The sequence below is a fragment of the Rhizopus delemar genome, genomic scaffold (genome assembly GCF_000149305.1).
Source record: "Rhizopus delemar RA 99-880 supercont3.13 genomic scaffold, whole genome shotgun sequence".
NCBI lineage: Eukaryota > Fungi > Mucoromycota > Mucoromycetes > Mucorales > Rhizopodaceae > Rhizopus > Rhizopus delemar.
The window spans coordinates 322,892-350,042 of record NW_027137839.1 but is presented as its reverse complement, the minus strand read 5'-3'; the positions used below and the strand labels follow the sequence as shown (position 1 = coordinate 350,042).

The window sequence follows — 27,151 nt, the reverse complement described above, 5'->3', positions numbered from 1 at the left end:
AAAAAAAAAGAAGGGAACCTGGAAATTTTTTTTTGTGAATGGGTGTCAAATCAGTAAAGACGAGTCACATTGGCCTTTCTTGCTGGACTTTTCATGCTGACAAAATCTTTTGCTTGTTCCTGGTGGAATGCCTCTTGGGGATGATTCATTTCTTGAAAAGTTTAAAAGCAAACTCCTAGTTGTATACATGCCGTCGACACACTGAAAAAAAAAAAAAAAAAAAAAAAAAAAAAAAAGTATAGCTTAGATTGAATCACTGAATTTCTTGTTCCATGTCACTCTGATATTCAGAGGCTCAAAATATGATAAAGAGGGATCACAGGTTTTTTTGTGCAAATCTTTGTTCTTGGAGTTTACATCCTATTGCCTTTGTCTCTATCTTGTCCTCTACCTTTGTTTTTATTTTCATAATGAACCATCAGGCAGGCTCTAATAGAAATTGGTTTCATCAAAGCCCGGATCATTAGTTTCGACCCGTCAGAGAAGATTATCTTTCTTCGGTTGTCAATCATCCACTATCCATAAGCAAAAGCCCAATTCAAGCATGCTTTTTCCTGTGCTTTGTTGACAAAAGAGGTCCGTTCGTTTTCTGTCGGACTCTGGATCAGACTTTTTCAAGATGTCCAGTAGAGTCTTGCAAGTCAAGCTTGGGGATAAATGGGCGTGAAATAAAGATCTGAATACTCAAATTCAATCGTCCTATGATGATCATTCCACTCACCAACGTCTTGCTTGTACCAGTTAAAACCAGAAATCATCGGTCAATATCACTGGGTCTTTAGAATATCCATTTCTTCTAATATCGATAGCAGTGGCTTTAGAGAGAGGAAGGGAAAGAGTTAAGCGATTAACAACCTCTTTATACGACAAATCGGTTTTCAAGAGCACCCTCGAGCCACTTTGAGTAGCTTGGATAATAGAGCGTGTCATTTTTTATTAAAGTTTGGTAAGGTTTGTTAAATAAAATGAGAGAATTGGTTACGCATTTTTTGATGAAAGAGCAAGCTCATGTATTTTTTAGGAAAAAAAAATAAATAAAAGAAAATAATTATGCCATTGCCTTGATTTTGCACAGGTTGCAAATTATCAAAGATGATTTTCATTAATACTATTATTTTTGTATGGAACAAATAGTAGAAAAGTTTTACTATTTTTATATTGCATAACACACAACGATCAGTAGTTCAACCTGATGTAAGGATTATCGTGGATTATTAAATGGGTCAATAATAATGTAGGAAAACCATGTTTAAGGAAAATGGTCTTTTAATCACTGTAGGTGAAGATTCATAAAATGCTACGAGCGTTCCTAAATTTACCAAAATTAGAAACCTGTTATCAAGATCCCATAAACCTTCTTACGTTTCCTAAAGTTTAAATGACTTGCACCATCGAAATACCATCCTTCTTCTGCTATATCCTATTTTCACAAATTATTTGTACACCAATAAATTTCGGAATAAAGTGTGCTAGAAAAACATGGTTTAAAAATAGACAATAAAAACACTTGAAAAAGCAATTTGAGATATAAAGACAGAGTGAGTGAGTGAGTTTTCAATACTTTAATTTATTTCGACAAAGATTTTTTATTATTTCTTTTCATTTTATGAGATTACTATCATTTGTATCAGGCAGGTTGTTAACCGTGATTATGTTTCTACAATAAAAAGATGGAATGATACTTTCTTTCAAGGTTATATTTCATCTACTTGCTACTAAGCATTTCATTTTTTTTTTTTTTCCTTTCTTTTTGTGATTTACAGACTAAAGTATTTATTTTGAGAATTATTTTATATTAGCAGTACTTGTATACAAATGACACTACTTAGATGAGACTGTTTTACATGACTCGATAGAAAGTAATCAGGCAACGTAACCTTGTTTTTATTCCTCTTTTATACAAGAGATGCTATCCATGTAACAAAGACCTTTTTTTACTAATAAACTTTTTATGTTGCACAAGAAATCTAGGCAAAAAGAAAACATGATTTTCTATTCGTCCTTTGGAACCGGATCTCTCTTGATGTTCAAGTCACTCTGATGCTTTTATTTGTTGATTATTAGATTACCTTTTTGCTGAGTATTGTAACCAACCATTGCACATTTACAAATGGAGTGATTTGTATTAATGATTCATAAGAATCCTTAAAAATGTCAACTGTATTGCGTTGATACATTTGTGATATGAAACTATAAACTGTTTCTATGTTTCTTGTATTAAAGCAAAAAATTGTGTGTTTATGTGTGTGTGTGTGTGTAGAGCACATGAAGAGTAAACAAATAGAAAGCTTCTTTGAATCCCAAAATTACACAGGTTTTTCATTCTTTGCGATTTGACAGGACATTGTCAACACACCTGAGATCACATGCTGTTTATTGTTTGCTTATCTTCACCCGGCCTTCTTTTTTTTTTTTTTTTTTTCTTCTTTTTTTAATTTTATTTTATAAAATGTACTTGAATAATTCACTAGAAAATTCTCCTTTTAAAGTAGAACACAAAGAAAACTGTTCTCAATGCGCTCGGGTGGCAAATTATTGTAGAACGGCTTTAAAGTCTTCAAGAAGACTAGACAATCTGATTGAATGCGACAATGATCTGTTTGAGCTTGTTCAACTCTCAATTCAGCTCATACAATATCACATGGAGCATCTTTCTTCTTGGATACCTGCTTTATTTCATGAACTGTGTGAATTGAATCGACAGCTTAAAGAGGAAAGTGTGGAAAGAGATAGTTTGATACCTTTGTCGGAAGAGGTGAATGAAGAAGAGGATAGATGGGCTTGTGCTATTCGTGTGGCCATCTATCACTGCCGTGCCTCTCTTTATGAGCAACAAAATATCCAAAGGTCACTTGAATATTATCGAAAGTGCCTTTGTGTTCGTCCGAGTAAACACACGCGTTTGATTCAGCAATCGGCACGCGTTGCTCTTGAACAACTCAGCCGGGTACATGTTCGACCTTGCTTGCCTTCAAGAACTTCATCTGTTTCTAGTAAAGGATCTACTGCTCACAAGACGTGTTCTAATTGTGGAAGGGAAAAAAGAGGAATGCCAGTCTGCTCACGATGTAAATCACAATTCTATTGTACAGTTCGTTGTCTTCAGGAACATAAGCCAATCCATGACTTGGAATGTGGTATTCTAAAATAAGATGACAGAAAAATAATAAAAAAAAAGACTAATTTATTTGTACAATTGTTTATTTGTTTCAAATGTTCACTTTTGTTTATCTCTCTTTCTTTGCAGTTGAACTTATAATTCAATGCTCATCTTTTGTTTTATTCGCAGTCTCTTCAAATCTGCTTTACTTTTGTTCTCTACAAATGACTCATGTCTGTGTTTTATAAAAGAAGGTAAATGGATTATAGAAAAATAGAAATTAGATTTTTAGTGGTCATCAACTTTTTTTTTCTTAAAAAAATATTCTGCTTCATTTTTTGTGTATCACCGTAGTCAAATGAGAAATTTCTAAAGAAAATGAGTTGACATTGTGTACAAGCTAAAGATTATTCGTGAGTCTATTTGTTTCATAGTCTTGTACGATTTGACTTGTTGAGAAGGTCAATGGATTGCGTCAACAGCACATTCTGTTTTGATGATTGAGGGAGAATATTTCATGAGTCATAAACTATCTGCTGTAGGATGGTTGGTTTACTTTCAATTGTCATGTAGACCAACAAGGTACGATAATTCAGCTAAATGATAAAAAAGAATGAGTAAATAACATCTTTTGGATGTCTAGAAAAATAAAGTTGGTTATTTCTCCCTTTTTCTTACTCCTTTTGGCATAAATAATTTGAAATGTGACACAAAACGATACGTTTAAAAAAAGGTGAAGACTTGTTTATATTGAACCTTATCTTTCTCCTGGAACTCAAAAAGGGGGAGGGGGGGAATAGAAATGAATGCATTTGATTGCATCTCTGTTTGTTTCTTTCATTATTCACTGTTAGTTGCATCAATAACTTCCCCTTGTTCTTGCTCTGTAAGCTTTGTTACCTTTGAGCACTAGAAATCCCAATACTTTATCTCTCGGATTGATGGATTGTATAATGTGATAAATACAAGACGCTCTATGAGATAAAAGCAGGTTAAATCAGTGAAAAAAAAAAAAAACGCCAGCAATACGCTATAAAAACAAGACAGGTGGATAGAGTTCCTTTATTCACTTGGTGAATAAGGCTGTGTACTTTGATGGATGACATAATTCAGGAGTTGAACTTGAAATAATTAAGCATAATTTTTATTTTCTTTTATTTCTGTCATGCACTAATAAATTAGAGGAGAAGAAAGTCTCTCCTAAAGAAAAGATTTATATGCTTTCATGCTTAATGATCTTCATCTTCTCCTTACCTCAATAAGATTATAGAAACAATGATAAACACATTTATAAACAAAAGCACTTTGCAACTTGACATAATCAAATTGGAGAGTATAGAATAATAAAAATCAAGTCTCTCAATTTAATTCAGACCAAATACTCTTACCTCTCTCGTTCTTTATTGTCTTCTACGTGAGCTATTCATCCAATTCAATCAAACTGGCTAATAACTTGAATGCGTCTAGCAGAATAAGAGTTGAAGTGTAGAAACCAAGTCACCTCTAAAGAAAATAGCGTGTTGGATAGCTTGCGATTGGTAATCAAAAGAGATGAGGTTGGCAAAGCAAGCTTTTGAAAGCAGGCAGAGGAAACAACCTGTTTTGGTCTTGAAACGTTTCATTTTTGTACTCGTCAAGTGAAGAGCAAGTGAGCTGAATGGGCATGATACTATTCCCTATCATTTAATGTTCATATTGTCTCTTGGAAGTTTTGTTGGATAAAGAGGATGTAAATTATTCTCCTTTAAACAGATGTTCTTCTTTTTTTCTTTCTTGTAAGCCCATCGTTTGATTCCCCCCAAGGACTCCCTGTAATGACAGTAAGGAAGGGTTTAAAAAAACGTTTTATTCATTTTCTATCTGTGGTTGATAAACCCAGTTTTGCTTGCTTTCGTATTCTTTCATCTCTTTTATAATGAATACGATGCATTGATGAATCCCTTTTTTATTAATAATTTCATTCTTCAAAACCATTTATATTTTTTAAAGTGTCTTGGTTTAATAATGAAAGTTATTAATTGCAACTGATTCAATTGCATGTACATCCTTTACTGTCCAATTCTATTTCATATACAATCAAATAATTCATTTTCTGGTATTGATTCAACTTGTAATCAAAAGAAATTGATTTATTTTTATTTTGATAGGAGAAGAGTATTCTTTATAATAAAAAAGGGAAACTAAATTAACTTGAATGTTTAACAAATGAAATTATAAAAAACTCATTCTTTTTCTGTTTACTTTTTTTTTTTAATAAAAGCAAGAAACACATGAAGTTCACACTCTTTCTCACAGTCCTTTTCTCTGCCTTGATGATGACAACCAAAGCAACTCCTCATCAAAAGACCTGTCATCCACTAAAAGAAGCCCATGCTAATGCTGTCTGTAAAGAATATTGTGGTTCGGTTGGTTACTTGTTGGGTGAATGTGGTAAAGAAGGAATTTGCGTGTGTGAGAAAAGACAACTGAACGAGTGACATGAATATTTGGTTGATTAAAAGAAGATCTTTTTTTTTTAAAAAAATAAAGGAGAGCATATGCTTACTATTTTTTAATTTCTGCCCTTCTATCAATGTTGCTTGCCTTGCATTAGAATGGATCGGCAGATACAATTAACCGCTGAAAGCCAATCAGAAACCAAGCACAGAAAAGAAAAAGAGGACAAGTAATTTTTTTTCCGAAACACACTTTTTTTTTTTTCTTTTCTTCTTCTTCATTGCATGTCCTATAACAATGTCCCAAGTGACGACAATTCCTATTGAAGGCATGACATGCCAGTCTTGTGTTAAAGCCATCAAAAATGCACTTGGGCCTCTTGTTCAACAAGTGCAAGTCGACTTGGAACATGCCTGCGCAACAATACACGATGACGATATGCCTATTGAAACCATCATTAAAACCATCGAGGATTGTGGATTCAACGTACCCAAAACACAAACAGTCACCTTGTCTGTACTCGGCATGACTTGTTCATCCTGTGTTCGATCGATCACCAACGCTTGTGAGGCCTTGGAAGGTGTAAAGGATGTGAGGGTGAGTCTGGAGGAAAACAAGGCGACTATCAAATACGATTCACTGACAACAACATCTAAAGAGATCATCAACGCCATCAAAGATGGTGGATTTGATGCTGCCATCTATTCAAAAGACAACCAACAACAGCAGCAGGGTACAATCTCTACTGCCATTGTTCTCAATAGCGCAGCAGCAACCGGGGTAGCAAAAACAGCTCAGCTGCATGTCGGTGGCATGACCTGTGCTTCTTGCGTGAATAGCATTGAACGTGGGCTTGGTCAAGTAGCCGGGGTGTCTGATGTTCAAGTATCACTCTTGGCTGAATCTGCCACAGTTCAATATAACCCAGCCATATTGGCCCCAGGACAGTTGGTGGAATTCATCCATGATATCGGGTTCGAAGCCTTCTTGATCACGGACGATGTGACACAAGAAACCAGCAGTGAGAGCAGTACACTTCAACTTCAGATCTACGGTATGACCTGTGCGAGTTGTGTGCATGCGATCGAAAGTGGTCTAAAGAATCTCAATGGGGTCTCTAGCGTCTCTGTGAACCTGATGACCGAAACAGGTACCATTCAACACAACCCTAACCTGATCGGTGCTCGCGAGATTGTGGAAGCGATTAGTCATCTCGGTTTTAGTGCGTTTGTTTCCGATCGGACCAGAAAAGTCCAGTTGGAAAGTTTATCCAAAATCCGTGAAATTCTTCAGTGGCGTAAATTGTTTTTCCAAAGTCTCGTCTTTTCTGTGCCTGTCTTTGTGATTGCCATGCTATTTCCTGAGTTTGAACTAGGTCGACGTTGGCTACAGACGCCTACTTATGTTGTCCCTGGTCTGTTCTTTTTCGATCTTTTACAGCTCGTGCTCACTGTACCAGTTCAATTCTTTATCGGCAAGCGATTCTTGAACTCTGCCTATCAATCGATAAAGCATCGTGCGCCTACGATGGATGTCTTGGTGGCCATCTCTACCTTGTCTGCTTTTTCTTTCTCTTGTCTGTCCATGATACGAGCTATCTGTACAGCTTCTACTACGAGACCTTCCATCTTTTTTGATACCTCATCCACCTTGATCTCCTTCATCCTCTTGGGTCGCTACCTCGAGAACCTTGCCAAAGGTCAATCTTCTACTGCTCTCTCCAAGCTCATGTCTCTCACGCCTTCAGTGGCTCTCTTGGTCGAATATGAAAATGATACGGTCGTGTCCGAAAAGCAAATTCCCTCTGAACTGATTCAAATCGGCGATTGTCTCAAAATCACTCCGGGCGCCAAGGTACCTACAGATGGCGTCTTGATCTCTGGCCAATCCTCTATTGACGAAAGTATGATCACAGGCGAGGTGGATCCGGTCGACAAGCGACCCGGTCAATCGGTCATTGGCGGCACGGTCAATGGCTTGGGCACCTTTACGATGCGTGCGACCCGTGTAGGTTCAGACACGGCTCTGAGTCAGATTGTGAAGCTGGTCGAAGATGCTCAAGTCAAGAAGGCTCCCATTCAGGGCTTTACGGATCGAGTCGCAGGTGTCTTTGTCCCTGTCGTCATCTTGCTCGGTGTCCTCACCCTCACTGCCTGGTCCATCCTTGTTGGCCTCTTGGGCGTCGATCATATGCCATCTGTGCTGCAGCGCGAGATCACAAAGGAAACGAATGGAGACTGGTTCTTTTTTTGTCTAAAGATGTGTATCAGTGTTGTGATCGTTGCCTGTCCATGTGCACTGGGCCTTGCTACACCCACCGCGGTCATGGTCGGCACTGGTCTTGCTGCCGAGCACGGTGTGATCTTCAAAGGCGCGGCTGTGCTGGAGAATGGTCAAAAGGTGAACAAGGTCGTGTTTGATAAGACGGGAACCTTGACAACCGGCAAAGTGGAAGTGGTGAACTATCAAGCCTGGAGTGGTTCTGAAAGTACAAGACAAAGGATGCTCACGTTGGCTGCTATAGCAGAGGCTTCAAGCGAACATCTCCTGGGTCGTGCTCTGGTCAACAAGGCAAAGGAATTACATGGTGTGTCATCCGAGGCTTCCTTGGATCACTTGGGATCCATCTCTGAATTCAGAAGCGAGACAGGTTTTGGCATTGAATGTGTAGTCACACCCAACGACGACACAAAGGGTCATCATGTGGTAGTCGGTAATCAGAAATGGCTTGAAAATTATCACGGCATCATTTTGACGGATGAGCAGATTGAGATTGTTCAAGGCGATGCCTCCAAAGGATTTACCTCTATTTTGGTAGCATTGGATGGTGTTCCTGTTGGCTTTGTGTCTGTTTCGGATACGATCAAACCTGAGTCAGAAGTGGTGATCCAGACACTACACAAGATGGGTATCGACACGGCGATGGTGACTGGTGATAATGCGGCCACAGCACACTGTATTGCTAAAAAGCTGGGCATCTCTGAGGTTCATGCGGGCATCTCACCTAGTGGCAAGACAGAGATCGTGAAGGCAATGCAAAGTCAACTTCGACCTCGATCAAGATTCCTCTTCTTTGCTCCCAAGCTTGTTCCTACAGTTGTAGCTATGGTTGGAGATGGTATCAATGATTCACCTGCTCTTGTGGCCTCTAATCTTGGTATCGCTCTATGCAGTGGTACTGATATTGCCATGGAAGCAGCCGATGTTGTTCTTATGCGATCTGATCTGACGGACGTTGTGGTTGCGCTGGACCTGTCAAGATCTATCTTTAAACGAATCAAATTGAACCTGGGATGGGCCTGTGTCTATAACATGCTTGGTATTCCATTGGCGATGGGTCTCCTTGTCCCCTTTGGTATTTATCTTCATCCTATGATGGCAGGTATGGCTATGGCCGCAAGCTCAACAAGTGTAGTCTTGAGTAGTCTGATGCTCAAATGGCTCTGGCGTAAACCAAACTTTTCAAATGAAAAGCCACGTATAAGCCGATTTAGAGTTCTTGTCAGAAAATTATTTCAAACTGACCGTGCAAAGGGAACATACCAACCGTTGTTTAGCAACGACCAGCAAGAATATGATTTAGAAAGCTTAACACCTGCTCACGCTTAAAATTCTCCATTAGTATTTGTAAATACTTGATGTATAAAATACCCTCCTCTCCTCTTCATATAATATTGCCTATGAAACTAATAAATGAATTTTCTTTTAAAAAAGGAAAATTTTTGATTTTTAAAAAAATTTGTTTTTATTTTCCTTTTCTTCATTATTGAAATGGATCGTCGTTACGGTTATTCTCCTAAAAGTAGATTTGCACCCACAAGACAACGATTCGATGAAAGATATTATAGACCAAGATACCCTTCACCTTCACATATAAGAAATATGAGTAGTAGATATGATAGTAGGCCTGTAACACATTACTCTACATCAAGAGATTACAATTACCATCGTCACTCATCACCTTCTTCAGTAAGACAAGATATAAGAATAACAACAACAGCAGCAATAGAGGAATTACCAGCAAAAAGAAAAGAAGAGGAAGAAAAGAAAGTGACTAAAGAAGATGAAGGAAAAGAAAAAGAAGCACCAAGACCAGTAGTGATAAAAGAAGCAGTAATCTCATTTGACTCGGATGGTGAAGATGACTGGGCTAATGAGCGTAGGGAACAATCACCAGTTCATGAAGAAACTAAAAAGGAATCACCCAGTGTTATAAAAGAATCAAAGACAGAAATAAAAAGAGAGGACAGAGAACAGCTACCTGAACCTTGGGTATCACACAAAACAGAGCAGGGACAAGTTTATTATTACAACCAATTGACACGCAAAAGTGTATGGGATCGAAAAGAGATTGTCACTGATCATAGTAGTAGTAATAGCTCATATCGACCTGTTGGTAGAGTAGAAAATTATCATCGTTCTGAAGTACGACACACAAGGCCTCGTTATCACAGCAGTAGTCGATATCCATCACCTCCACCACGAACTGTATCTTCTTCACCACCAAACCGTTATTATCCTCCAAGATATTATCCTTCATCTCCTTTATCATCACCTCCTATTCAACCAAGATGGGCAGCTGATAGAAGAATGATCAGAAGAAATGATCCATATGACAGAAGATACAGATAACTTGTTTATTGCTCTCTCTCTCTCTTATTCTTTTAAATGCTTATTTCTACTACATAAATCTGCCACTCGGACAAATCAAACCAAAACACATATACGCAAACACACACACGCACACATACACTTTTCTTTTCTTTTTTTATTTGCAGAGAATCTATCACACCTTATTTAATGAAAAAAAAAATCGGCACAGTCATTGTCTCACACACACGTCATACTTTTAACACATTTACAAAAAAAAATTTTGTCTGCTTCGGCGTATTCTTTAAACTTTGTGGGGGGGAAAAAAAAGAGAGAGAGAAACAGAAAATAAGAACGAGTTGAAACATGTTGATGCACAGACACACAAAGAAAAGTTCAATGGATGAATGGGATATCAATTCTAGGTTCAACCACATTTTTGCACACTTGCAGCATAACAATTCCCGGCGATACATACGCATGATAGTCTAGAGGATGTTTTGGGGACTAATAGATTTTTTTTTATGAGGATTTTATTCGTATGATCGCATTTTAGTTGGTCATCCAAAGAAACCGTTTCAATTACAGGGTTTAAACCCACAAACAAACAGAAAACGGCCATGGAGATTGGAACGAGTGCTACAACAGACCAATCCAGCAGAAAGAACATGATCACCTTGCTAGAGGATTTGCTTCCCGTTTGCTGCTGATAGAGATGACCAGCCTGGAAGGGAAACTGAAAGTTTCTGTGTGAGTTCAATGTGTTATTTGATGGGGGATGAGTATGATTTGTTTCGAATGGATAAGCCAATCCCTTTTTCTTGCTGCAAGAAAACATCAAAGATTGCTTTCCAATAAGCTGCTGTTTAGAGTTTTCTGTGTTCTTTAAAAAAATGTATAGAATGCATTTGTTTTATTTGGTTAGAGATTGAAACAGTAATTCATCTTGTACACCAAATAACAAAATGCGGTCATGTTTTGATGTTTGATGAACAACCTATTGTGAATCAATTGAAGCAAAGAGTGATCCTTTTGAAAGAAAATAATTCAAAAAGTCTTTTAATTAGAAAGTTTTTTGTAATTTTTTTAGGGGGGTGAGAAAGTAGATTTGATTCGATTTGTAAAAACAGAAATTGATCAAGAAAGGGGGTCTGTTCTGTATGCTATAGATCGTAAAGCTAATCTCGGGAATAGAACGCCCAGAAATTAGAGCATAATGTACTTTTTTTTATCTGATCTCAAGATAGAAGTTCATGAAGTCGTCTTTGCCACCAAAGCCTTTTATCTTTTCTTCTGAAAAGATTTGCATTTGGACATGTAGGTGAATAGGCAAAAGTGAATAAAAATAAAGTGATCTGTTGACAAACAGAATCCGTCCATGTTACAAAAATCCAAAAAAAGTATGTGCTGCATCAGACAATGGTTGTAGCTGTCTTTAATCGGAATCTTTTACTTCCGACAAGCGTATCGCAAAAATAGCGCAACGTATCTGACTTGTATGACCTTCTCTAAATGGTCACTATTTGCGTAACACCAAGCAATTGGGTATATAATCGCGTAGAAATGAATCAGAGTAGAATGGATTTTTTTTTTCTTCTTCTTTCAAGTTATTATACTTGGCTTGAGTCATAATACACATTACAAGGATTCTGTACCCTTTTACTTTTTCTTAAAAAAAAAAAAAGCTTGAAAGAGAAAGTATTTTTGTAAAATGGCAGACACCGCTTCAATTGTCAGCGCTATCCTTGGCGGGTTCATCTTGTTCTATGGACTGTCTTCACTTGTTATAAAAGAAAGACTCTATTTATCAGAAGCATGTAAATAAGAATTAAATAATGTTTTTTTCCTTTGCTTTTCTTTTTTTTTTTTTACAAATATCTTTCTAGCTATTGCGATTATATGTGGCATAATCTTTGGACCACTGTGTGCAAATTTTGTAAACATTGAAGCATGGGGACAAGAAGAGAACATTACAAAAGAATTCTGTCGATTTGTCATTGGCATACAAGTGATGGCAGCTGGTGTTGCGTTACCAAAGGCCTATTTGCGTAAAGAATTGGTCTCTATTCTCATTCTACTGGGTCCTGTCATGATCTACATGTGGTTAGTAAGCGGATTACTCGTTTGGGCCTTGATTCCCGGATTGAATTTTGTAAATAGAGATACACTTTATTTAAACTGTCTTCTCATTCTCTTGCTTAGCTTGAATCGCTGATGATCGCTGCATGCTTTACTCCTACAGATCCAGTAAGTTACCCAAGAGAACAGCAGATAAAAAGTATGCTTACAAGCCAATCTTAGGTACTTGCAAACTCTATCGTTCAAGGCAAATTCGCTGAAAAACATGTCCCACATCATGTTCGCAACATTATTTCTTGTGAAAGGTAGGGTAGATTAATTTACTTTACTCTGTGGAATCTTTATCTCCATTTGTAGTGGTGCAAATGACGGTCTCGGTTATCCCTTCTTATTCTTGGCAGTCTATCTCTTACAAAAAGATGTAGGACCTGCTATTGGCATTTGGGCCTACAAAATCATGGCCTTCAACATTCTTTTATCGGTTGCCATAGGGTTCATCGTTGGTTATATTGCTCGAAAATTACTAAAGTATTGCGAGCAAAAAAAGTTTATTGACAATGAATCTTTTCTTGTCTTTTCAATTGCCTTATCAGTAAGCTCATGTCTTTTGCAATGTTTGTATGGCTTCTAACCTTTTATAAGCTTTTCCTTATTGGCACCGTTGGTTTGATTGGAAGTGATGATCTTTTAGCTTGTTTTATTGCTGGTAATTCATTTACTTGGGACGATTGGTTCCGTGTGGAGACAGAAAATGCTCATTTAATGGAGGTAAATGCGCCAGTTTTATTTTGCACTTTGTCTAACTTTTTTTTATACAAAATACAACAGGTGGTAGATAATTTACTTAATCTTAGCATTTTTGTATACCTTGGCCTCACAATGGTAGGTTCTCATTTAGTATTGATCGAAACAGAAACTCAATTCGATTTTAATAGCCTTGGTCACTTTTCAATGACACTTCTATCCAGATTACAGCTTGGAGATTGATTGTCTTGGCTATCCTTGTTCTTTTGCTTCGAAGACTTCCCATCATCATGGCTCTCTACAAGTTTATTCCTGCTATACACACCTGGCGTGAGGCGGTCTTTACCGGGTGGTTTGGTCCCATTGGCGTTGGCGCTATCTTTTACTACACGGTTGCCTTGGAGGCCATACCTGCAGATGGACCTAACGCTCATGCTCGTGAGGTAATCAAACCTGTGATCTATTTCATGATGCTTGCCTCAGTTATTGCACACGGTATCACGATCCCACTGTTTTACATTGGCACATTTGCTGGCCGAACCCTGACGAGAACAAGTGAACTGAGTTCACAAAAAATCCTTCGAATCCCAAAGATCGATAAACAGACGATCGTCGTTCAAACGAATCCCGAGCAAAATGAAGAAGAGATGACTGTGAAAGTAGAGGGAGATAAGGACGACTTGAATAAAGGCATCGAAGTCAGTCAACCAAGACATACAGCCATCACGATTTTGACACCTCAAGATATCCCACACAAGAATACCCAACTTCGTGTGGATAATAGTGCTAGTAACAGTAGAATCAATCTGGAAAGTAATTAAACTTGCGCTGCAGAAAAAAAAAAATACCCTGCAATCTCATAGAACAATCATGATTAAAATGAAATACTGCTCAGAAAACAAAAATAAGCAAACAAAGGTGGAGTATAATGATGTAAATATGCATAGAATAAAAAGATTCCAAAGAGCCTTTATTTTGTAACGAGTTTCAAACATGTATGGTACGTATTCTTTCAAAAGAAAACATTGCTTTTGTTTTATTTTTTTGCAGGTCAGTGTTTCACATTTGTGCCCATCGAAAGGATTAAAAATACCTCACATATTTCAATTCGGGGGACTCTTTGATTTTAGGAGCTTTAGAAGCGAGATCATCTCTGTCTTCTATGTTTATATACAAATGATATAATAAAAAATAAGACGATCAACACGAATTAAAGATATTTTAAAATAAAGATTTTATTATAATAAAAAAAGGAACTATAACCTAAGTAGAAATAAGTATGAGTAAAAAGTTCATTACGTTTCTTATTTAAGCAATATGGAAAGTTATTCAGAAATTTGGGTATAGATATATTGATCTTCAGGAATCAGCCTGACGTGCAAATGTCTTTTATGTCTCATCTTTAGCTTACTTTCCACTGCTATCTATAAAAATTACCTTTTGTTATTATACGTGATAAAGAAAAAAGAACCGTCTTTTCTTGAGGCACGAATGAATTTATAAACGACCAGGGGAATTGTGTGACAAAAAAAAATTTATGTTGATACGGTCACAAAGACTGCTTTTGATTGAGAAAGCGATATCCAATGGTTTCCAGTAAACCACTCAACCTGTCACTGAAATGTGGTGCTGTTCTGTAACTATGGTAACTTGTAGAAATAACACTTGTCCTTCAGGAGGTTATCTATTTATTGATCTTTGATGAAGAGGTATCCCAATCATCTGTTTTTTATATATAAATCTTAAAGGCAAGCAGACAAATACTGTGTGATGTTAGTAATGAAACGAGTAATAGAAAACACATTAAAGGTTATATAGAATCGAACATGATCCTGATTGATTTTGTGGACAATAGCAGTTTCTTACTGAGCTATGAGCAATAAATAGATATTGTTTTCATTTGGGACTTCTAGCTGTTGATTTCATTATAACTTGTAAAGAAAAGACAAAGACCCTCATTTCATCAATCGATGGGTACTTTATATTCTATCATTTACCTCTGATGTCCTTCTTTTTAAAAGCAAATCACAAAACAACGCCTGGATCGAGAATTCTATAACCAAAGTCCTCACTAAATGGATGATAATCAAAAAGAGCAAACACTGATGCTTATAATGAGCAGAAAAGATATTATTTATTAAACTTTCAGAATGAAGAAAAGACAAGGAAAAAAAAAAAAAAGCAAGCTCTGATTTTAGTTGTAATATTTGCTAATAGGCTTTTCACTTTGGTAAGATAAATCAGCCGATTTCATACTAAGACTGTCATCTTCTTCCAAAATGTGCGGTTGAATCATAGGACCATCAAACTTCATTGATTTTTCGTGATGTCTAATGTCATCACCATCAAATGTCATATCGGCTGTGATATGATCATCGTTATGAGTCTTTGTGCGACCGTTGCTAGTAGTGGAGGAACCACTTGTAGTAACCCAGTGGACAGTGACGACATTGACCTACTTGCGATGAATATTGCATTCTTTTTTTTATATTTCTATTTTCTACAACTTACCGTGACATCTACAGTACACATTGTCAAGCAAACCAATCCTCTTTGATGGCCATGGGTGATGACGACACACAGGACGTTAATAAAAGAAATCGACAAACACATGATGGAAGCAACCAAGGTACGTCTAGCGAGCTTATAAAGACGAGTTGCCTTCCAATCAGTACGAGTATCACGACCAATGTTTCTCAAGGGTCGCATAAAAAGCCATGTAAGGTACATGTTAAAAAACTAAAAATAAAGTTAGTTTTTACTCTCTTTCTTTTCAACCATCTTACAAAATCATAAATCTAAACCACACTTGTTAATAAATTCGATTGCTTTTGTGTTTTTATAATTTACCAAGAGAGGGATACTAGCAACATCTTGAAGACCGATCGTACAAGTACCATCAGCTTCTAAGTAAATATTTCTAAAACTCAACTATACAAAAAAAAAAAAAAGTTGTTTAATTATCATTCGGATAATCTCCGTGTATTTTTTTTTACCATAAGAGCGAAAATGATAATATAAGGACAGAGTAATAAAATATGAATCTTGTATTGAGTTGTTTTTAAACGTGTTGTCTTGACAGCGGTTACCAAGTGTACACGTTCAATCAGCCTATACGATATTTATTATTTTACAAATCAACTCTATATTCTTTAAAGTACCAGGCATAAGCAACAATTTTACTTCCAGCATAGAAAAAATCACAAGAAAGCATACCAAGTGTACATGAAATGATATTATCTATACAAATAAACTTAATAAAAACAAGCAAAAAAAAAAGCAATTCATTCTTACTATTATTCGTAGACACAACAACAACTGAAGTAGCAGCAAAGGCCCAAGAGAGAGTATAAAGCAAGATAACAAGCACACGGCCATAGTTAAGAGTTTTCATTTTTTCACCAAATGTCTTTGCTCCCAAAGCGACGGCCAATACGGTAATACAAGTAAGAGACGTTAATTCAGAAGCAATTTCTAAAGCATCTGGGTTGACTTCACCCAAGTGAAGTGTAACCCTCGTGTCAGTACTGTTCATAAAGAAGAAAGACTTTAGGGAAGAGGGGGGGAAACGAGAATAAGAAAAGAAGAAAAGAAAAGAAAAAGGAAAGCATTTATATTGTGTTATCTGAAGTCATCTCTCTTTCTCTCACTCACTCACTCTCTTTCCCTCTCTCTTTCTTTCTTTCTCACCACTTTACTCCCTATGTGTATATGTGTGTATATCAAGATACTATAATTGTTACTCGGAGAAACAAAAAAAAAAGTTCTCTCCTTTTTTTCGTTTCTTTACTATTCTTTTCCTCATGCGTCCTATCTTCACTATCGTAAAAAGATGACAATGAAAATAAAATGGAAGGAGCCACAGAAAAGAAGAAAGATGAACAATAACAAAAGAAACAGAAAAATAGTTGATTATCATTACTTTTATGCAGAGTTTTAACTGTATTTTCTTTTCAAGGATCCAAGGTTGTTTCATACATAAGTTTATAAAGGGAAGGTTGCAGTTGAGTAGAAAAGGAGCTTTATAGCATGGATATATTAGTAAGGAGAGAATACACACCCTTAAGCCTACCCAAAAAAAAAAAAAAAAAAAAAAAAAAAAAAAAAAAAAAACAGACACACACCAATAGAAAGTTAAATTTTAATATTCATTTGACAACCTCTCCTCTTTTTATATGCTTGCTCATTGAAATATCCCCTTCCTCCCCTTTCAAGTAGATCACTCATTCGTGGAACTGTGTCACGTCTTTCTCGTAAAACACTAGACACCCTCTCCTTAAGTCCTTTGGCTTTTAACAATAAACAGATAACGTAACCAATGAAACAGTCTTTTATTTCATATATTTTAAATCGAATCGCAACTTATTTGAAGTCATTCAAACCAAAACTTCTATTTGGAGTGCAAAGAGATCCTTTGGTTCATCGTTCTCTTTTTTTTTAAAAAAAAAGACATAACCTGTTCTTTACATTCACATAGATGTACAAAAAAAAGGCGGGCATGCCTACCCAAACAGGTTTTTTCCTCTCTCTTTCTCTTTTGTTCTTTGCAATCTTATATTTTAGAACCTGTTATCTACAGAAATTAGCAATGAGGACCCAAATAAGGAACTTTTTTTTTTGTTGTTTTCTTGAAGATCATTCAACTAGCAAATACCATTCGCATTATTCAAAATGCACCTACTCCCTTTCTATCCTTTTTTTTTTATAACACTGACGTATTCAGGGTAAAATAATAAAGAAAAAAGGTGGATGATTGCAAATAAGTTTAGAATGACTGATGGGGGGAAACTGCCGAAAAGAGACGGATGAAGAAAGAGATCAAGACGACGGTCTGTTTCCCCACGTCTGGACACGACAAAGGGGGGGAGGTAGAAGACGAGTTGACAAGGGGACAAAAAGAGTCTACTCTTTTATTTAATTAAATCCTAATAACCATTCTACAGCATATTCTTCATCCTTATTATTACAATCCTCTATAAGCCATTCTTCTTGATCGTCTTCTTCTATCGTGTCTTCCGTCTGACACGCTCTGTGGGTTGTTTTCACCCTGTGACGTAGTGTGGAAGGCACCAGATAGACAAGCCCTTGGTTTTCTATTTTACTTTTTGAGAACTCGTCTTGTTTTGTGATCAGGCATTCGTGAAACGAAGGCGGTCGGGTCCCCACAGAGATACGCTTGAAAACACTCGACGAAGGCCTTTCGATCGTTTCTTCTTCTAAAATGACAGACTGTCTTGAGCGTTGAGAGGGACGTGAGGCTAGGCTTGAGGCAGGTGTCAGGGGAGGAGTACAGACAGGAGCGGGTTGTTCTTGAGTGATTTCGATGGATTTTAGACGGCTAGGGGTGAGTGAGACTTTTTTGGTTTGACCCGACTGAAAGAGACATTCAAAGTCAGTTGCTAAAGGAGAAGGATGAGGTGAAGAAAGTGTGTTGGTGGGAAAAGAGGGTGGGTTGGACTGTCGGGTTTTTTTCTTGTTGCTGTGAAAGAAACTGAATCGTTTTTTTGAGCTCTTGGAAGAAGTATCGCTGTCAATTGATTTTCTGGAGGAGGCTGTTGACGAATGTATAGTTGAACCTATATTTGTAGATCAATAGCGTGTTATAGACAAGAGCAGGTAATCCTTACTTGATTCAAACTTAGTTTCATTATGAATGGATAATAAAGCAGTAGGAGTAACCTTTTTCTAACTCAATTTGATTTTAATTAGACATCCACACACTATCAGTGTTCCTTACTTGTAATTGTTTTTTTAAATTCATTTTGTGAAATAAATGATTTACTTTTGAATCATTCGATAGACCAATCAGTACATCTCTTACGCGAATATAATCTCCTTCTGTTTGATCTGCAATAGAAGCCAAGAGATATTCTGCCATGTGCTCAACAATGGCTGTAAGATAAATGACGACTGTATCCGATGACGGAGATTTATAGTCCGACAAGGTACAGTGTTGCGCACAGGCTGTTTGAATAGCAGAAATCTCATACTCAGTGCCTTGTTTGCAAGCCGTTGCTTCCATCAATTCGACATCAGCCTCAATCAACGCATTTCTTCCGAGGGTGTTGGGCAAGAACTTGAGTTGAATGTTGGTTTTGATATTGAGCACATGGATAGGTTTAGTGGTCGTGAGTAACATGAAGAGAAATTCATCGATAAATGAGTTGATGTAAAATAGCCCGTCGGTGGATATACGAAGTGTTTCAGGTAAAATAGCATGGGCCGCTCTTTGACAAATATACGTTGCTGCTAATTATGAGAAAGTGTTTAGGCTGTGATGCATATTCAGAGGGTCCTTATTTATTTTACCCTTTGACATTTTTCGTTTTTTATTGAATTATTAAATTAATAAAGTACAAGGTAGAAAAATATACAAAAACATTATTTACTTTATAATATATATTATTTATATAATCGAGAGCGAGAGAGAAAGAGGGGAACTAATAAACATATCAAACACGTAGACATGTATTTATATTTTTAAGAAAAAAAGGGGAGAGGAAAAGATATGAAAGGGAGACTAGTAAAAAAAAAAAAAAAAAAAAAAAAATAGAAATGAAAGCACAGAATATTAATGTGACGATTATTTGTAGTATGCTTTTGATGAACTGTAAAAGATAGAAAATCTAAAAAAAGAGTTTATTTCTTGGTATATTAATTGAGTTTACAAAAGATATGATGAAATTATTTTGTTTTTACGCCAAATATAAAAAAGGGAGAAAATCAGGGAGATTGCATAAATAATATGAAACGTATTTCAAGCGGGTTATGAAATAAGACTTATTGTCTACAACGTCTTCCCCTTTCATAGATTTAATTACAGCGATACAATCAATGTGTTTTTTTTTTTTATTAAAACCGTTCCTATTTCATAAAATCATCTCCTTTTGTCTTTGTGCTCAAATAATAACTTTAGACTTTTATGATATTTCAGTGAGAAAAAAGGTTTACGCCTAGGATACATTTATGCATTTCTTTTTAAATTAGGTTTAAAGTTGATTTCAAACCTTGTAGAGATTAAAAGCTATCATGACGCAGAATGATCATCAAGTTCTGATACAGTTTTCATTCTACCATTTCAGCATCCGTGTGAGGAAGTTGTGCATATTCGGTTCAGAAGGATACATGCTTGATGAATTCACAAAAGGTTTGTGTACTGCACTGTACACTATTTCGGTTGTAATCAATATGACAAAAAAAAGCCCTTTGCATACTGTTTCCCTTCCCCCTTTCTTTTTTTTTTATTTTCAGCTTGCCTTTGACCCTCACACAAAGATGGGTTTTTTGTGCTTGTGAAAGGTGACTAGCTTCGCCACAAAAAGGGTTGAAACAGAGCATGTGCTCAGTGGATGAACCTCGCCAGTCACATTTTTCACTCTTTCAATCTCCATAAAAAGATGGTCGACCGCATTAGGAAAGTAAACAATGAGTTATAAAACAAACAACTGATGTCTTTTTTTTACAAATGAATCATTCTTTATTAACCACTTAAATAGGAGGGCCAGAGATGGAAGGATTAGCAATGACCTATTTAAATAAATGCTAAGTCTCTTTTTCCTCTCTCTCTCTCTAATGACTTTACCTCAATCCAGTAGTTATCAGGGTCAGCAATAAAAGCAATGTTCTTCATCTTACCATCCGTCAACTTCTTGATGAATTTGACACCAAGGGATTCAAATCTCTCACAAGCCTTTTCAATATTATCTACAACAACAGCGATATGACCAAAACCGCGTCCATTATCTGTATTACCATTTGCATAAGCAAAGTCAGCTTCGTTCTCAGTACCCCAGTTACTAATATGATGTAAGATTTTTTTTTTTCTTTCTTCATCTATTCCCTTCACTTACTGTGTCAACTCTAATACACCAGGCATACTAAAGGCCAACTTTTTCTTTTCTTCTTCAGATTCGGGAACAGAATCAAGGAAAGCCAAGAAATATAATGTGAACTTGCTTTGTTCATAGTCGGCAGAAGTAATAAGCCTATGTTCCGTCAGTATCCGAGAATGTCGCGTCTCTTCTTTTGTATACTTTACTTCATACCGATCACTTCAGTATAAAATTTGATGGAAGCCTTGGGATCCTTCACTCGGATCATAGTGTGGTTAAAAACGTATTTACTAGGATCTGTGGACATGATATTGTATAATAAAAAAAAAAAAGAAAAAAAAAAGGAAAAGATTCGGATTTTGCTCTTTTTAAATGAGTTTGAAAGGTGTCAATTATTTTCTAGAAAGAAAAAATGACATGATAGTATCTTTACGCAATTTTGATGTCTTTGCTAAAATTAACGTAGTTATACTATCAACTTACGCATATACTTACACATCGCATTATCATTTCTTTGTTCAAATAAAAAAAGAGGTTACTAGTGTCTTTTTTTTTGTTACAGGGCTACTCTTCTCAAATAGTTCGCTTTCAAGATGTATTAATAAGCAAGCAGAAAATGCACCACGTTCTTTTAATTTAAAAGTTAGAAACAACAGAGGAAGTCTTGGCTTTTCTGATGATTGATGCTTTATTTCGCGTTTGATTTAGTCACATACTCTTGTATTCCTTTATATATTCGAGAATGAGGCCTAAAAGAACCAGCATCTACTAAGAACGTAAAGAGAAATGGATATAGTGTATGCGTACAACTTTCGATCCTGTTTTTTTTAAAAAAAAAATCTTATAAAAATATAAACAAACTACATGGTTGAAAACAAGTAGGGACCTTTAGTATAACAGGATTTAAAACCACAAGTGAAAGATAACTAAAGTATAAAGAATAATGTTTGAAAGCATAGAGGGTTATATCACTCAGCATGAAGGTTGATAAAGTAGATTTATCTTGCTTTTTGAAATGGCCTTATTCGGTAGTTAAAAGCTTTTCCACATTAAAGAGTTGTATTCAATTTCAGAATGATAAATAACACACACTTTGTTCTTGAAGGACAAAGGCCTAAAGTCGTCACTTTTAAGGTAGCTATATTGACTATTGAAATGCGCGTGGGATTCTTTTTTTTTGTTACTTTCAATACATAACATGGTATCTTACTTTCTAAATTCATTGAATTGGTATAATTGGTAAAGAGCCTAGCAAAATTAGCGTAAGGATATATATTTTTTTTCTTCAAGAGGATTTTTTAAAAAAAAGTCCCAAAATGTCGAAAGAAATCATTCAAGTTTATCTCATGTTCTCTTTTCTTTTTGTTAAAAAACATGATTGGTGTTTTCTTCAACTTTCGGGATATAGCTGTTTTGCGTTATTCATATTCTGAGTGGTTATTAAATTTGACGACAAAGAACAAAAGAGATACATGTACGTTGTCCTACCACTGTATATCAAAAACTCCAAAAGCGGCAGTAAAGGACGACCTTGGTTGGTATGACTAGCGTATTCAAGGGATCATATTCTTCAAATCTACATTGGATTAGTTCTATAACCTTTGAATTATACCCGATTGCTTACTCAATCAAGCTCTTTTTTTAGGCAAATGTTTACATGACAAACAAAGGCGCACTACACAAGCTGCATAGATCACAAGCCACTTTCTTCGTCTTCCGATGAATGTACTGAGCAAAACACTACTTTTAACACTGCAACAAAAAGTAAAAAGAGAAGGAAAGTGGTTATGGCCTCAGATCAAAATAGGGCTTATGCTATTAAAGTAAACGTTCTTGAATATTGTGACCGAGAGACTCAGAACATGTAAACAGTACTTGTGAGACCTCGAAAGGAACAAACTGCTCAAGTTAGATCTCTAGAGGATCAATCAAGTATGCTTAGAGCAGGGGCTTTGATAAACAATTTCAAGACACGGAGCTATTTCTAACCATGTGTGTCGATTTCATTCTTGTCTTATTCACAAAAAAGAGGTTTCATAAAAAGTGGCTGTTGTTGCATACCGCCAACTGACTGGTATCATCAAGCTACTTTTAATAGCCATTTCGTGTTATCTTGTGTATGGGACTGGTGATAGAATATACAGATAGCTTTGCCATGGACTATATCCTGGTTTCTATGACATACGTGATAGAGATTAACAGAAGCCAGCAGCTAATAATCGTTATTTAGTATGAAAGTAAAACAAGTATATCAAAGGAGAGAGAGAGAGAAGCACGTAATTTCTAGAGACATCAGCAGCCAGTCTTATTATTCAAAAACAAATCAGACGAGAGCATAAAAGGAGATGGGGTACCGGATGAGATTTCCTTGTGGAACTGCTTGAATTTATTTTAAGATACGGAAAGTATCTGTGATGTTTGTCTGGAGTGAAATGTGGTGTGCTCACGTGAGGCAGTCATTTGAAGCTGTCACCAAGCAAGCCTCTTTCGATCATGAAGCTGATGTGTCATTCTTTCTAATCAAAGGGGGGTTTATGCAAAAATGATACAAACCCTTGATAGGCAGTGATTAAAAAGATGATACGCGTCTATTCAATCTTTGATGTTGGGTATGAAGATCCTCTTGTCTCATTCACGTAGACAGGCTATTGTCATCGATGATTTCCTCTAGACATCTGATCTCATTCCATAGGAAAAAGATGTCTACTCAACAAAAAGGAGAATAAATGTGCTTTTTCTGATGTGTCCTCTCTTATGGATGGTGATTTATGTGTCTCTAAAAATGATTGAGTCAAAAGTAAAAGAATAAAAGGCCATTGTGGAGAAAAGAGGTTGATCATCCCAATCCTTTCCCTTTCACCCCTTAATAACAGCCCCAGGCCACGTCTTGGGGTTATTTCACAGGACCTGTCCATTGGAACCAAATATCGAACCACTTTTAATATAAATAATACCACATTATTTTACTTTTAGATTTTTTTTTTTTTTTTTTTTTCCACTTGTGAAATGGTATTTTGCTCCATCAAGGATATTAAAGTGAAACCTTATGAACGTCAGAATAAACATGTTTGGTATCCAATTCAAATCGAGCTTGAAAATCATGATACCATCGAGATCAAACGACGTTATTCAGAGTTTATTCAATTTGCTCAACAGCTCAAAACGATTGACAAGACAGCCCCACAGATGAATCACAGCAAAACATCTTACTGGATCAAAAGGCATCAGCACTATATGCATCGACAGACAGAGCTCGAAAGGTTTTGCAAGGATCTGTTGAGCTTACCGACAGTCATGACTAGTTCGGATATTTATATTTCTTTCTTCAACTTGAACACGAATGAGTGTTACAATCAGCATGTCAATATGAGTACGAGTAGTCATCATACCAACATCAGCGCGAGTAGCCACAGTACGAGTGTTAGCACGAGCAGCCATAGCACGAATATCAGCACGATTAGTTATAGTAGTCACTGCAACAGCTCACAAAAGGACGAAGAGAGGATTCGAATCAAGTTGGTCTATGATTGTGAGAACATTGTCGTTCTCTGTGTACCTCGTTCGACGGACTTTGACACAATGAAATGGAGAATTATTCAAAAGTTTGCCCTACTTGATATTCGATTATCAAGTCAACTTGTCTTATTGTCCGTATCCAATCATAAACAGATATCGTCTCCTGCTTGTTCAGTAACTGAAAATGTGACACTTGTGTCAAATCAAGTTCAATGGAAAGAAGCGATGCGGACAAGATGGATGGATTATTCAAAAGTCACTGTTCGTGTGTTTTCGTTTTAAATTTTAATTATTCTTCCTTTTATATATGTACATGCTGTATATATATTTGTGTATATAATAAATGTAAATCCTTCTTTATATCGTCAGTTTATCAATTCATCTATTTCTCCTCTTTCTTGGAATAAATCACAACAATTTATCTTGTTTCTATCAAGTCAATTTTAGAGTGCAGCTATTTTTTTTTTTTTTTTGCTTGTATCCCAAGCTTTTTTTTTTTTTCCATAAACACATAATGACGAGTAATCAAGAAATGATGGATCGTATTAGCCAATTAACAATGGCTATTCAACAACAACGCAATAACATATCCAACGGTTACAGGGGTTCTTCAACTACTTTTCGACCGCCTTATCGACCCAATAATGTATATAGACCCAATGTATATAGACCACCCACCACAACATATCGACCTAATGTATATAGACCACCACCCGCCTCCACTTATCGACCCGTCTATCGACCTTCATATCATACCAGGCCACCTAGTTATCCTCAACAACCAGCACAGCAGCAACCACAAAAGAGCCATCACCGTCAGTTGATCAATCAAAAGAACAATACGATTGTCAAGTCGGTGGATCCAAGTACCGGTCGACAGCAAGTCTCTGTGAATGGGGTTGAATTTGTAGTGAAAGGAAAGAAATTGGTTCGAAAGGATGTTTTGGATAAATCCAATATATTGATACAGAACGCACCTAAATACCTTGTTCGAAAGACCATCAAAAGGTAAAAACCCTTGTTGAATGACATTCATGACTAAGCATATCCCTTAGCAAACGCAGACTAATGAACAATAGCAAAAACAAGGTCTTCATTCGTGGTCCAGAGGGCTACATTCGTCAAGGCAGAAAGTCACTGGTTCTCAAAAGCAATCAGACAAGACAAAAGAAACCGACCTACTGCGGATTCTACACGCGTTACGGCCGCTGTCCCAACGGAGACCGATGTCTCTTTCGTCACGACCGCCACCGTCGAGCGATCTGTCCTCGATTCCTTCAAGGCAAATGCACCAAAGCCGCCTGCAGCCTGTCCCACACACCCAATGACCACATCATGCCACACTGTGTTCACTTTCAAAAGGGGCACTGTGCCAAGGAAAACTGCCTTTACGCTCACGTCCGTGTCAACCCAGAGTCGCCGGTCTGTAAGCCGTTTGCGATGGAAGGGTACTGTCCTCGAGGCCTAGGTTGTGATGAAAAGCATATCCATGTCTGTCCAGAGTTTGCAGAGACAGGGAAATGCTCCAATGCAAACTGTCGGCTGCCTCATGTGGCAAAAAGGAAGGGCAAGGAAGGGACGGGTATCGTGAGGTTGAGCAGTTGGGTGAGTCCACGGTATTTGCAGGCACAGAAATTCAAGATGAAGGTGGCTCAGGAGGCTGTGCAGCAGACCGTTTCACCTAAAGTTTGGTTTCGTGATCAACAGCAGCAGCAAGAAAGAGAGAAAGGACAAGAAAAAGAAGATGAAGAAGAAGGGTTTGTAAGGTTATTTGATGATGAGGACGATGATGGTTGGAGTCAATATGCAAGAGAGGATGAGAGTGAAGATCAAGTAGGTTTTCTTCGGTTTAAAGATGATGACGAAGAGGCAGAAGAGGAAGAAGAGGAAGAAGAGGAAGAAGAAGAAGAAGAGGCAGGAAGTGATATGGAAGAAGTGTATGAAGAAGTGCCAGAAGGTGAAGAAGGATCAAGTACAGATGATGAGACAACACGTTAAAAAAATATGAAATAAAATAAAAAAAAAATTGCACGATTTTTATGTAAAAATTGTATGTTTTAAAACTTTGCAATCACAACTACATAACCTACTAAACCAAAAGAACCCAAGATTCTCCAAAGATTATACGTTCTTTGAGCAACACCAACCAGTGCAAAGGGATATATTATACATGCTGTAATAACCTAAGGTTGAACAAGGCATTGAACTGGTCATCCTTTCAATTTTACCTGTGCACAAACAAAGATGTTTTAAAAGATGGCTGTCATTCTTTTATGAATTCATTGCCATTTTATTTTACCTTAGGACAGTGACCGTACCGAATCTTGGGGCGATCAAGATGTTGACGATCACATATACGCACCTAAAATACAACCAATCCAACTATACCAAGGAGCACCTAATTAAACAGCTCGGAAAAGAAAGTTGTGTTAATAAAAGAATGATTGATTTACTTTTAAAGTGATCGATTGGTAAAGGCATCTTTGCTGCGTAAATATCGACCAAGAAAAAGATGATCCAGCAGATTGTACCTGCTGAAAATGAAATAATGGAGAGAAATAGATCTCCCATCATATCTTTTGAATGAGACATTACAGCCTATTTTATGATGAATGAAAGATGACCCCTTTATTTTGTACCTGCTTGAGATGCGATGCTAACGCCACCTAAAATGATTAAAAGTCCAGCAAAAATAACACTGTCTAAAATCCTCTTTCTTTTTATTTTTCGCTCTATTTTGATTGTTGGGTAGATAAATATATAAATGATCCATTGAATGGTAGGAAGAAAAAGAAAATGGTATCCCTGATTATTTATCATCTTACTTTTACCCTACATGTGCAATGAGAAATCC

At 36.7% G+C, this 27,151-nt stretch overlaps 10 protein-coding genes across 10 annotated transcripts; 5 read left to right on the top strand and 5 right to left on the bottom strand.

Moving 5' to 3' along the window:
• Positions 1–604: 604 nt before the first annotated feature.
• Positions 605–930, bottom strand: RO3G_13982 (uncharacterized protein; the record flags this gene model as incomplete). Its single annotated transcript, XM_067668566.1, has 2 exons — positions 605–676; positions 772–930. 2 exons carry the CDS (start codon positions 928–930, stop codon positions 605–607), a joined length of 231 nt encoding a protein of 76 aa, XP_067524667.1.
• A 1,519-nt stretch (positions 931–2,449) lies between these two features.
• On the top strand, positions 2,450–3,151 carry RO3G_13981 (uncharacterized protein; the record flags this gene model as incomplete). Its single annotated transcript, XM_067668565.1, has 1 exon — positions 2,450–3,151. One exon carries the CDS (start codon positions 2,450–2,452, stop codon positions 3,149–3,151), a length of 702 nt encoding a protein of 233 aa, XP_067524666.1.
• A 2,682-nt stretch (positions 3,152–5,833) lies between these two features.
• Positions 5,834–9,145, top strand: RO3G_13980 (uncharacterized protein; the record flags this gene model as incomplete). Its single annotated transcript, XM_067668564.1, has 1 exon — positions 5,834–9,145. The coding sequence occupies one exon, from the start codon at positions 5,834–5,836 to the stop codon at positions 9,143–9,145; it is 3,312 nt and encodes a 1,103-aa protein (XP_067524665.1).
• Positions 9,146–9,307: 162 nt separating this feature from the next.
• Positions 9,308–10,168, top strand: RO3G_13979 (uncharacterized protein; the record flags this gene model as incomplete). The annotated part of the gene is made up of 1 exon (XM_067668563.1): positions 9,308–10,168. The coding sequence occupies one exon, from the start codon at positions 9,308–9,310 to the stop codon at positions 10,166–10,168; it is 861 nt and encodes a 286-aa protein (XP_067524664.1).
• A 1,669-nt stretch (positions 10,169–11,837) lies between these two features.
• On the top strand, positions 11,838–13,770 carry RO3G_13978 (uncharacterized protein; the record flags this gene model as incomplete). Its single annotated transcript, XM_067668562.1, has 7 exons — positions 11,838–11,943; positions 12,013–12,278; positions 12,329–12,373; positions 12,428–12,510; positions 12,563–12,797; positions 12,848–12,973; positions 13,141–13,770. 7 exons carry the CDS (start codon positions 11,838–11,840, stop codon positions 13,768–13,770), a joined length of 1,491 nt encoding a protein of 496 aa, XP_067524663.1.
• A 1,373-nt stretch (positions 13,771–15,143) lies between these two features.
• Positions 15,144–16,484, bottom strand: RO3G_13977 (uncharacterized protein; the record flags this gene model as incomplete). The annotated part of the gene is made up of 7 exons (XM_067668561.1): positions 15,144–15,404; positions 15,461–15,688; positions 15,736–15,747; positions 15,800–15,880; positions 15,946–16,060; positions 16,111–16,189; positions 16,244–16,484. The coding sequence occupies 7 exons, from the start codon at positions 16,482–16,484 to the stop codon at positions 15,144–15,146; spliced, it is 1,017 nt and encodes a 338-aa protein (XP_067524662.1).
• Positions 16,485–17,863: 1,379 nt separating this feature from the next.
• Positions 17,864–19,088, bottom strand: RO3G_13976 (uncharacterized protein; the record flags this gene model as incomplete). The annotated part of the gene is made up of 3 exons (XM_067668560.1): positions 17,864–18,501; positions 18,577–18,634; positions 18,771–19,088. 3 exons carry the CDS (start codon positions 19,086–19,088, stop codon positions 17,864–17,866), a joined length of 1,014 nt encoding a protein of 337 aa, XP_067524661.1.
• Positions 19,089–20,437: 1,349 nt separating this feature from the next.
• Positions 20,438–21,268, bottom strand: RO3G_13975 (lactoylglutathione lyase; the record flags this gene model as incomplete). The annotated part of the gene is made up of 5 exons (XM_067668559.1): positions 20,438–20,476; positions 20,532–20,745; positions 20,800–20,934; positions 20,988–21,078; positions 21,265–21,268. 5 exons carry the CDS (start codon positions 21,266–21,268, stop codon positions 20,438–20,440), a joined length of 483 nt encoding a protein of 160 aa, XP_067524660.1.
• Positions 21,269–23,995: 2,727 nt separating this feature from the next.
• RO3G_13974 (uncharacterized protein) lies at positions 23,996–24,219 on the bottom strand (the record flags this gene model as incomplete). The annotated part of the gene is made up of 2 exons (XM_067668558.1): positions 23,996–24,011; positions 24,068–24,219. 2 exons carry the CDS (start codon positions 24,217–24,219, stop codon positions 23,996–23,998), a joined length of 168 nt encoding a protein of 55 aa, XP_067524659.1.
• A 637-nt stretch (positions 24,220–24,856) lies between these two features.
• RO3G_13973 (uncharacterized protein) lies at positions 24,857–26,295 on the top strand (the record flags this gene model as incomplete). Its single annotated transcript, XM_067668557.1, has 2 exons — positions 24,857–25,305; positions 25,353–26,295. The coding sequence occupies 2 exons, from the start codon at positions 24,857–24,859 to the stop codon at positions 26,293–26,295; spliced, it is 1,392 nt and encodes a 463-aa protein (XP_067524658.1).
• Positions 26,296–27,151: the final 856 nt, after the last annotated feature.